At 40.5% G+C, this 11919-nt stretch overlaps 1 protein-coding gene across 1 annotated transcript; it reads left to right on the top strand.

Annotated features, from left to right (window-relative positions):
* The first annotated feature begins 640 nt into the window (after positions 1-640).
* Positions 641-11019, top strand: SAMD13 (sterile alpha motif domain containing 13). The gene is made up of 3 exons (XM_009333809.1): positions 641-727; positions 4880-4991; positions 9850-11019. The coding sequence occupies exons 1-3, from the start codon at positions 675-677 to the stop codon at positions 9991-9993; spliced, it is 309 nt and encodes a 102-aa protein (XP_009332084.1). The 5' UTR covers positions 641-674; the 3' UTR covers positions 9994-11019.
* Positions 11020-11919: the final 900 nt, after the last annotated feature.

The raw sequence follows: 11919 nt of genomic DNA, 5'->3' as shown, positions 1-11919 counted from the left end.
TATGCTCCTTTTCCCTTTCAGAGTTTAGTGTACCATACCTATAGAAGAAGCTGTGCTAGCGCGGGAAGGATGGTCTTATGGATAAGATACTGATTTAGGCCTCAGGAGTTTGGGGCTGAATTAGTAACTCTGCTTACCAGCTTTATGTGTGAGTTGGGTATAAGTCACTTTGTGCTCCTCTGTACCCCAGATTACCCATTTGTAAAACAAGGCTATGGATTTCAAAACCTCGCTAGGGATAAGATCATATGTCTGTTTGGATCCTCTGTATAGCAGGGTGACTGAAGGCATAATAAGCCCTCTTGATATCTAGCTATGTATTGCAGGTCAATCTCTAGGTGTATGAATAGATAGTTTGATCAGAATTTTATTAGTTTCAAAAAGGATCAAATGTAATCACCTTCCTTGATTTTTCAGGCATGAAATATTTCTTGTGTTTGAAGCACAGGTCAACTTTTCCTGGTTCGTTAGCTATTATCCTCAGCTTTGCCAGGCTTCTGAGGAAAGTAGTCTTTGACAGCACCTTTGCTCTCAGGTGGAAACATGGTTGTGTCCCTGTAGAATGCTTGTCTCTGTTACACTATGTTGCTCATTTCATACTACCAATAATTAAACACGGCTTTTTTCCCCCCTATTGATCAGTTGCTGAAGTAAAAGAAACCTCTATCCTCCCCATGCTAACTGTTGACATGGAAAACAAAGAAAATGGCTCTCTGGATGTCAAAAAGTAAGTGAATCCATAGTGTTCAGTTTATGTAAACAGCACATGGATTTTGATTGTAGTTTTCCTTTGACTTAATGCGGTTGGCAAGGGTGGGCACCTCCATCTTCGCTCATTTCAAACCTTCCCTGTTCTCAATAACTTTTATTGTATTTCAACTTCGAAATAGAAGAGTCTCGGGCACGGAATTGATTAAAAGTGATATGCGGGAGGACTTGTATAGCAATGGAGAGATGCAGAAGCCAGTAACTTAAGTTAGGGGTGTACCTTTCTCCATTGATTTCTCCCCTCAACCAGAGACTAAAGCAAGTGGTAGCACTGTAACCAATACTCTACCTCTGCTCACCTGTCTGCTAGTGGCTTTTGCAGAACCGGTGCCCGATGGCGAGAAGTGTCCTGTGTGGAAGTCTCCTCTCTCTCTCTTTCGGCGAGGTATACGTCCTTCTCTGCTCACTGCCCAGCCATCTAGAGCTGAGAAGTAGTAGCAGCAGCATATGTCTTTGGTGTCAGTTCTCTTCTGGAACAGATATTTTTGCTGGAGGAGCCCTAAACTGCTGGGGTTTTACTTCAGACCTAGGGTGGGAATAAGACAGAGACATGGTGTGCACTGCTCTACAATTTTCTTCAGTGTGGTAGACTGCAGGCTAAGGGGTAGGAACTGTTTTGGAGGCATTTCTGTATCCTTAAGGGTCAGCATTAGGACCAGCAATTCTGAATGAAGTTATGATCTGAGAAGTGGAGTTCTGTGTGGGAAAAATTTGGCCTTGCCGCTTTGGGGTTATAGAAGCCGTGCTGAGATAGATATACACATATATAGATACATTAAAAAAAACAACCAACCACCACACAAAGAAAGGTACCAGAGAGAGTTCTTAGTCTGTCCTCTCAAACTGCAACACTTCTGCAAAGCTGCACCTCATTCTTCTCCTTCAGATCTCTTTTCCATAAGCCTTCCAAGAAAACCTGACAATGCTTAGGCTCCCAGGCACTAGAGTAATATAAATAATACTAATTATAATGGTCACTTCAGGGTGCTGATAAAACACCTGATTATGACACAGCATCAAAAGATTTGATGGCAGCCATTAAAATCAGCATGCTCCCCCTTCACTCAAGACATTGGTTACACCACACCAACATAAAATGCATTTCCCTATTCGGCAACTATGAATAGATTATACCATGTGTGTCCCTCAGAAGCCACCTTCAGTTGGCAGTCTTGCTTCTACAAGGACTCCGGGGGCGGGGGGGAGAAGGGAGGCAGTCAAAGCAAGGATAGTTTGCATTTAATCGTTTTCCCCTGAAGCTTAGGTGATAAAGGCTCGACTACTAATTGTGAAGGTGGCTTTTTAAAACTGATGGGGATTGTAATTAAACTGATCAGGAGCTGTGGTTTCTAAATGAATGTATACAGTATGTATGTGTGCATATCTACAAAGGAAGTATTTGGCACTTTCTTGAAGTGGTTATAAATAGCTTGGATAAAATCTGTTTGTTTGCAGCTATATCCTTTCAGGCCTTGCTGCTTCTGCCACATGATGGCAATAAAGGCACAGGGACAGTGGTGAAAAGCAGACAAGCCTAATCTTTATTCATTGTCAGTGCATCTAGTATCTCATTACAAAGCCTAAAATGCCAGTCCTCTTAAGATTTTACAGCATCCAGGATGTCTGGCATAAACCGGTGTATGGCTAAGCCATGGCTGCTACACATTCCCTTTTCCTGTCTAAAGAATAGAGCCATGTGCAACAGCAGGGCAAAGAGGATACTGTCAAAGTCTAGAAGCCAAATGAGCATCTGTGTGGGTAGATAGACTCCAACAGTCAGCCACATGCCTTTGAGTCTTCTGCAGCTGTAGCTGTGGAAATTGGCTCCACCTGAGGTGCAGCATGATGCTATTCCTTGTGGCAGGAACTTGCAATTATTTCCTGTGATTAGTTAATGACTAAGGTAAAGCCCCTGAAGTCGTTGCAGTTGGGCCTGGGATGGGGCTGGACCAAATTGTAGTTCCCTACTGGAAATAGAAGAGCTACATGAAGAACTAATGCACCTGGGCTGAAATACAAAATTGTGGGAAGGAAGGTTTGGGACCATGTTTAGTTTGAAATTGAAGTGTTTTGGGAAGTAAGCAAAATATGGTTAGGAGGTACTTTTACAGATTGAATCTTTTATTTGCTGTTTAGAAAGAATTAAATTCAGTATCTTTTAGGATTTATTATGTTTTTTTAAAATACTGAGTTGTTGGGGTTTTGTTTGTTTAATTTTAAGTAGAAGATGAGTCATTGAAAGTGATAGTCTATGTCTTAGGGAAAATGCAAAGAGTTAAATATAATTCTTCAAATGCTGCTTTTACAAATATGTGTAGGTTTTGTGTGGTGCTTCTCACATTTTACTTCTTAAGCCTCAGAATGTGCACAACACCAAAAAACTTAATTGAAAGGCATTCTTTGATTTTAAAAAAAAAAAGCGCAGCTCCGATAAGGCCAGATAGTCTCATTTTCAATTTTGCTGAGTGTTGCCTTTCTATGTAATCACAATCAGTGAAGCAATTCATGAAGTAAGTCATTACTTGATGAGAAAAAGTAAGAAACTCTGGCCCTTTGCTCATTGCTCTGAGATATGTGTATATTCCATGTGATAAGTGAAAGAAACTGCTTTTAGAAGGCCAAGTGCAGCATACAGTGTGATATTGAGGTTGCAGTGTTGAGTCTCTAGGGCCAGAATTTTGTTGTCATATTGACAGGTACATTCCAAGAGTTAGGGGAGAAGCAAAAATCATTGTGTTCCTGAGCCCTCCTTCCCAGGGCTCAGCTAGTTGTAGAAATTGGGATGTTGTAGAAACCGTGATGGGAGGCACTACACGTGATTCTGTTCACTTCTCTTCATGGCTGGTTGGAAAAATGGTTGGCCCTTGATTCACTCAGTTATTTTGCCAAAAGACATACAAGTCTAGCCAAGACAGAGTTCGTGACAGTTAAAAGAGAAAAATTTGAAGGACAGAACAAAAATGCTATCAGGAGAGTATAATCTGTGTTTCTTTTCCAGCTGGTGCTGTTGAAAATCAAAGTCCTGCCTCTAAGCTTCAGGATCTGAAATGGACAGGATTCTGACATCTGCTCTGATCTGTACATTTTCGATATTTCTTCGTTAGCATTATGGTTAAGCGTGCAGAACAGTGGAAAATGTCTGGCATGAATTTTGGGACTTCTAGTTGGAGAAACATGTTAAAGAAGTTCTTTATTTTGATGTCCTGCTCTTCATCCTCCCAAATTGCTATAGGAAAGGCAATCAAGCTCTCTGTGTGTCTTTTTTACTAAGAATTTGCAGATACACAAAGGTTATTTAAGATAGAGTGATGGCAGGTTGAGGATAAGAAATGCAGGAGAAGGTTAGTAATATGAATGATTGGTTGTTTTTGATACTGTCAAATACAAAATTTGACACTGTCAAATGTCAAATTTGCCTGAGGTCAATCACAGAAGGAATTCATTCTGATTGAGTTTAACAGATGTTTTCTCACATTCATAGCTATTTAAAAAGTCCATAGATTTGTCCAAAGATGAGTCCAAAAACAATTTTGGGAAATTTTCTATATTGAGCAATTATGTGGCTCTCCCCGGGAATCCTTTTTTTGTTTTTGTTTTGTTTGTTTGTTTGTTTGTTTTGTTGTTGTTGTTGTTTTGCAAGGTAAAGATGGTTTCCAGTAGTTTCTACCCATGTTACAAGGAAGCACAGTCTCATCTGGGAGAAGAATAATCCACATACTGCAATTCTTTATAAGTACTTGGTAGCTGAAAACAAGCTGCAGTCTTGAAAGACAGGGCTTTGGTACCTCAGTCATGGTAGTCTTTGTTCTCCAGCTGCAAAGGCAGCACACTTGCAGGAAAAGATCCTGACTGATTGCCTTTGGCTGATGTGAAGATTCATATACTTTCTTCTTTTCTGAAGGGAGAGGTACCTGAGTTGTCCCCAGCATCGGGTCTTTGAAATGGAAGAGAACAGGATGTTTGGTTCTGTATCGGGGCAGGGGGAGGTGTGTCGAAGGATACTTTTCCTGGAGGAACAAGGAAGGAGGGGATGTACGTGGGGTGTGCACAAAGAAGCAGCAGACGCTCTGCACACACTTAGTGATTACTTGTCTGGATTTGCACTTTGCAGTTCAGTAGAGAACGGGAGACCTCCGGATCCTGCTGACTGGGCTGTTATCGATGTTGTGAATTATTTCAGAACAGCTGGATTTGAAGAACAAGCCAATGCTTTTCAAGAACAGGTAAATCTGTTAGGAAACACCTTTTGACTACCACCAGTTTCTCACATTGCACGTTTTTGCCATGGACCTGGTTATATGCTGTTAAATGGGAGTGAAAATCCCACATTAATGAGGGGATTTGAGTCTGTTATTGGGTGAAAATCCATGGGACTATGGTCTTTGAGTAATAATATTGTTCTACAAGGTGTAGATAATGGGCTGGAGTTTGTTTAAAAGTGTCGTCTGAAAGGTGAGGAATCTAAACAAATTTTCTGGCTTGGACTCAGTCTCCCTATACAACCCACTCAGTTTCACTATCTTGTTATTTAAAATGTGAACGGTAATTCCCTTCTTCCTTCGTGTATTTTGCAAATACACTCATGAATACTTATAAAATCTGGGGCTCCTAAGAAGCAAGTTGCTTTTGAAGACCTAGGGTAAAAAAGGGGCTGCTGTGTTGCGTTGAACTTGGCAGTGCAAGTGAACAGGGAAAGGACAAGTTGGCAATAAAGGGAAGAATCTTTTTAGGCACAGGAGCAGCGTGTTTGTAGGACTCAGTCTGAGAAAGAGGTTGGGTCTTCTTTTGTGGGCCTTGTAACTGCTGATGCTAATGGATGGCTTCTTTTGGTAGTTTTGATCAGCAAAGAGCTTAACAGTCATATGGCCCCTTGTAACTCACCTGTCAGCACACTGGTACGGTGTATTAGTGGGGCAGGATAGGGAAGTTGGCTTACTTGGCCTACAGCCCAGCTGTTCCATAGAGAAGGAACGTACACCTTCAGATTGTCAGTTCAGCACCTTCCCTGGTAAGTCTATAGGCTTGCGTGAGACTACCAGGAAATTAGTTACTAACACTTGTACTTAGTATCAAAATAGACTGCTTGACTTTCCAAGGCACTGAGACAGTGCAAGTTATTGGCAGCTTTTCAGGGAAACAGTACATCCAATTGAAACAATAACAATATTATTGTTATTATATATATAAAAAATATATATATATAAACAATTTCAATAACATTGAAATAATGTTACTGTTGGTCAGGTTAATCTTGCTGACCTTCAGCACCTGGACAGTGAAATCCCATCTGATTGTAATTGGTAAGTATAACAGAGTATCTATATTTAGTGTATCCATTCCTTAATACCAGCATCCATGTCTCCTCAACAGCCCTGGAAATGTGGCTTAAAAGACCACACAGGCGAAGTAATTGCGGCCTCTGGGGTTTTTTCCTCATACTGACAGATACCTCTGACTTTCATCAAATATCTTAACCTCTCTGCACCTCAGCTGGCTTGTCAATAATACTGCGGTAATTACTACTGATCTTGCAGCAGCAAGGTGAGGCTAACTCATGAGTTTTGGCAAAGCAATTTGCAAGAGCCTGATGGAAAGCAGGATAGAAGTAGAGTGTAAAGGTTTTATTAGTATTCTGCAGTGAGGGCAAATGGCTTCAGGAGAATAGCTGAAGTAAGCTGCTTTTTAGCAATGTGTTGCCAGGGCTCTGCTAGAGTAGCCATGGGCAGAAATGTGGCTGTGATTCTGCTGCCAACTTCACTTTATGCCAAAGCCTTGGAGAGAGAGGCTGACAGCTGCCACCAAGATACGGCCAGGAGATGTGGGGCGGGCACTCACAGCAGAAGTCATTGCCACTTCTTTCTCCCTCCATTCCCTTAGCAGCACGAGGAGGAGCAAGTGCCTGGTTCTCCATGCCAGTTCTGCCAGCCCATTCCCTGTCTGCACCAGGAACAGCCCCAGGAACAACCCTGTCCCTCACCTCTTATCAGTGATGGTGGTCTGTTTCCTCTACACAGTTTACTAGCCTAAAGTGTAGTTACTACACTTTAACTCTGTGTACTTACGGTATTCGCTACCAGGATCTCCCAGGCCTTCCAGGTACGGCAGTGCAGTCAGGTTCACTTTGAACCCTTAGCCATCCTCTGTCTATAGAGTGAGCAGGTGTGCAGCTGAAGCTCTGACCATCTCCGTTTTTCTCTGCCATTTGTACTGCAGCTTGCCTGGGCCCCAGAAACCTAAATTCGTTTGATCTGCTACTGCACTGAATATGTACTGGAAGGGGAATGAGGTTGTAAATGGTAGAGGAAAGTATTCCATTTCACCTACAACACTGGGAAATTGTTTTTCACTGAACTGCTTCAGTAGGGGAAGCACAATGGTTTCCTTACAAAACATCCATAGCCCAGAATGTAATTATGAGATCTATTATCACATGCAGCTTTTACACAACAATAACTGAGTCTACACTTTCTTTTGATGAATCTGAATACATCTGGACTCACCCAAAGCAAGCGACTCAAAGAATTTTTAAGTCCTGAATTTTTCTTACAACATTTTAAGGAAAATGAGAAGACATTTTAAGGACTGCAGAATGTTTTATTAAGACTATATTGTAAGTGCTGGTAAGAAATGATGTTTGTATGATGATTATACGTTATTCCTTCTTGGAGTTCCACTGATGTCAGCAAGTCAAAAGAGCTCACTGATGAAAACAGATTCAACTGAAAGATGTTGCACAATAACAAAAAACCATAACATCAGCAAGCAAATCAGACAAGCCAAGAAGTTGGGGGCACAGGATAACGCTAGAGAGAGGCAGATCAGATGCAGGATGAGGGTGTGAACACCTTCAAAGAACTGCTGCCTGCTAGTACGTGGCAGAGCTTTCTCTAGGAGCCCTGGGAGCACAGGGGGCTGTGGCTCACTCGAAGACTGAAGCTGGTTGCCATATCTCGAGACATGCTAGCGCTATGCCTGACCTTTGTTATTGCCCATGTAGCTTCTTAACCGTTAGTATTGCAGTAGCCAAATAAGCCCGAGTAACCCAATGGTGGTTTGCTGGCCTCTCTGCAATGCCTTACCAGAAGGGAAACGGGTTTGATGCTAGCTTGTGTCCACTGCTGCTTTCTAGCAGAGCCATGGCATGGAGGAGTATGTGGGCATGCTGGCTGCCACGCCATAATCACTCATTTCTACCCGGATATGTTTAGAGAATCAGTTTTCTATTCAATGAAAGCCTTAGTAATTACCAACATTTCTAGAATCCACGAGGAGCACTGTGGTAGAAGAAGGGAAAAGAATACATGCTTTTTTCCTATTCTTGGAGTTTCTCCTGTTCCAGGTGCTGGATTTACTTCATTTGGATCCTACCAGGCTGGAGGCTGTTCTTCCTCCATAGCATCGTTGAACAGCAGCAGAAAAGACAACTTCAGATCAGTCATAGCAATGAGCAAAATACTCACTGGTGTCAAAATTCCCACAGAAAGAATTGTGATGAATAGAAAAGAGAATAGAAACTGGTTTTAACCATTAACATTCTCAACAGTAATTGGAAAGAGGCACCTGCTATAATTGGGTAAAAAGTTATTGGAAACTTTTTTCTTTTAGAAATACTGTTACATTGCGCTCCTCTAGGGGATTAGCAGTCATATCTCTTGGGGAGATTTTAAAGAAATTCCACTTTCAGCTGATCTTTGACTCTGTTGTGGTTTGTCCATGTATTTTGTATTTATAAACTTTATCAAATCATAAGAGAGATCAGTCTGGACAAATTTATGCTAATATAAGTCTTCCTCTTTTCACGTTGAATTGTAATCAAGGACGGGATCTCTGACATTTCCAAGACAACTTTTAATATTTCTAAGGAAGATGCTGCAGTGGGATAAATTGATGTCTGATGTTTATAATATTTATAAAAATACAGAATTTTGGCTATATATCGTCATGGACAACAACAATATACACAAGCATTTGAACTGGTTGTTGACTATTGATAAAAAATTCAACATTTAATGGTGTGGTTTTTATTAAAAGTAAAAAAGAATGCAACAGCAGAGTGAAGTCCGGTGCAGGAGAATGCCATAAGGCTATATACTTCTTTGGGCTATGACGACCTTGGGAGGTCTAGCTGTGTTGAGACACCAGTCAATGCATTGTTGTGTAGGTGTAGCTCCTGTTTCCTGAGTAGTGCGGTGTGATTGAACTGTAGGAATGTGTAAAGAAAAGGATGGTCCCATGTCTAAAACAGAGATGGGAGTTGAGAGATGTGGATTCTTTCTCTTCCATTTTGACCTTTGAAAAATCATTTACAGGTAGTTTTCAAACATACAACAAGTTTTGAGGTGGAAAAAAACCCAAAGCCTACAGGGTTTCTAATCTAAGTAGGTCAGACAGCCAAGGTTTGAGAGAAAAAAACCCAAAACACATCTGTGATTTAAAAGTGGGAATTTTAAGCAGGAACAAGTAGAGGTTGTTGAGACCTAAGCTGGGAAGTTGCTGCTTTTAGCCTCTTCCTTTGTAAATGGAGGAAGAGAAGTTCTCTCAAGAGTGTTGAGCTCCACAGTTAGGCCCTTCTAAAACTCCTGATTGCAGGAGTCTTTTTTTTTTTTTTTTTTTTCTTTCCCCCACAGGAAGCATGGGAAGGTTGGCCTATTAAGGAAGGCACCTGAAGTTGTTAGCAGATACTGACTAGTCCAAACTTGCATATTGCTGTTAATGGTAATTCTTCTGAAATGCACTTCATAAGCCACCTTCTTAAGAGTATCCTTCCCTTAATGGCTGATAATGAGGCAATCTGCACATGTACCTATTAATTTGAAACAGATTTACAAGGAGGGAATTTTTAAATTAGGCTCATTTGGGTTTTGTGCTTGACTAAATAGTATTTATGCCTCAGTCAGCACAGGTGTGCGCTTGAAAAGCAGACAGCAGGTTTTAGCAGCTATAAACATAGTTTCAGGAAAATAAAGGCTACTATTTCTTTTCTCATTGCTCCTCTGTAGTAGTCTTCCGTTTGTTGCATGACTGTTCTCATCTGTTAGATTTGTACATTTGTCTTTATCAACTCTTTAATTCTTCTTATAGGAAATTGATGGCAAATCATTACTGTTGATGACAAGAAATGATGTACTGACTGGACTTTCATTAAAACTGGGGCCTGCGCTGAAAATCTATGAATATCACGTAAAACCTCTACAGACACAACATCTAAAGAACAACTCTTTATAGCGAATTGTCTAATTGGGGTCATGTTGTGCCTCAAACAATAAATAAGCAATTTGGTTTCATGTGATGGAACTTTGTAAAGAGAGAATATATCTATTAAGAATTTAAACCAAATTACAATATATATCCTATTGGATAGAGTTGGCAATATACTATATACGGAGTCTGAACCAAGAGAGGTGGTGTGTATTTTTTACATAGTACATAATGATTTTCTCTTTTAGGAATTGTCAATGAGCATGTTGAGATAGCTACATCACTGTATCCAGAACAAAAGGGAGGTATGTCATTCTCATTTTTGAGCCAGACATGTTCTTGATTTCGTGAATTAAAATACCAAAAAAAAAAAACGCAAACCCAAATAAAGTTTACATGCATCTTTGGGAGAGAGAAACCAGTTAAAGTAGGTTTTGGTTTACATTAAAGACCTACTAAATTTACTACTCATAATTTTAGGATGGGACTGATGCTTGCCAACTCACCCTTTTTTGCAGAGGGTCCTATTTTGACCTTATTAAGGTTTACTCGTGGTATGCTGCAATGTTTAAAGCTGTACATACAACTAACATAACCCCTTCAATAGCAGAAGGCATTGCTGACAGGTGAAACTGGGTTGTGTATTTTTTGCTGTCCTTTAAATTTTCAGCTTGTTTTCACCTGTTTTTAATAGTAGTTCTATGTGAAGTATAGTTGGTTTTAAAAAGTTTGTGTTGCTTTGCAAAACAAAAAACCTTCATTTTATTCCTTTTTTAATTTATGATAACTTGTTTTCTAACAATATGCAGAAATTTGTACAAAGTAAAATTCTGCACATTTTTAATATTGTCTGTCGTTGGTGTTGTAATGGTTGATTTTTTTTTTTTAATGCTTTACTTAACGGTTTGAATAATTGTTTTAAAAACTGAAAGAAGCTGTCTCGTCACCATACATCTCTGTTAAAAGAGAGTCTTGTTCAATCTGTTTGTACCAGTTCCCTATTTGATAGGTTGCTTGCTATATCCCAATAAAGCATTGCTTATGTTTGGATTCAGTTTACTTTACAGATCTTTTACTTTTTTCTGTTTCTTTGTTGTGGTATATTGGAGCTCCTGGTTTTCTCCATTTTCCCATTAAAAAGGTACCAAAACCTACTTAATATTCTATGTTCTTGTGATTACTTTTAACACCACCTACCAAGATATTTAAAAATTTCATTATTTTTGCCTTTCCTTATCTAGTGTTATACACTGCTGAAGGAGAGAATTTGAAGCCCTGGTCACAGCTCACCGGTAACATCTGTGCTTCTCTTACCCCTTTCTAGAGCTGTCAGTGGTGCGGAGGCGCTGTGCTGGCCCTGGTACAGCAGGGTGATTTACCCCAGAACGCCTGGGAGATAGCCCACAGATGGTGCTAAGCACTGTCTGGGCTCACCATCTTCTCAGGCCCAGAGAGCTTTGTGATTACCCCCGGAACTCGGTAAACCTCCCAGATGTGGGGTTGTGTCAGTGAAGCTGAGCAAAGGAACTGGGAAGAAGGAAATAAGCAGGAGAGTGTGGAAATAATAATAAGTGGAAATGGTGCGGGGGGAAATGGTGAAGGGGTGCAGCTGAGACGGGAGAAGGTAAGAGAGAGTGGTGCTTTCTGCCAAGTGGGGACAGGATTCAGGGAGAGGAAGGAGAAGCTCCTGTAATCTCCTGCCTGGGTGGTGGCCCTGCCTTCTCTTCTGACTTGGCCAAGTGCAAGGTGGCTGTTGGTGCTACAGTGCTAGGAGAGTTGTTTATGGTTTCTGGTGTTGAGATTTGAGAGGGGATAAAGCCACATTAATAGCTGTGCTGTAGGTAAAGCTCACAGTATATGGTATAATACGTAAACTATACAGCAGTATGCTTTCTTGTATACTTTCTAACCTTTACATTGTACATATTTATTTGGAATTTGGGACACATTATA

The sequence above is a fragment of the Pygoscelis adeliae genome, unplaced genomic scaffold (assembly GCF_000699105.1).
Source record: "Pygoscelis adeliae isolate BGI_AS28 unplaced genomic scaffold, ASM69910v1 Scaffold10, whole genome shotgun sequence".
Classification (NCBI taxonomy): Eukaryota; Metazoa; Chordata; class Aves; order Sphenisciformes; family Spheniscidae; genus Pygoscelis; species Pygoscelis adeliae.
Note: the sequence above shows the minus strand (reverse complement) of the source record. Positions and strands in the feature narration are given on the sequence as shown.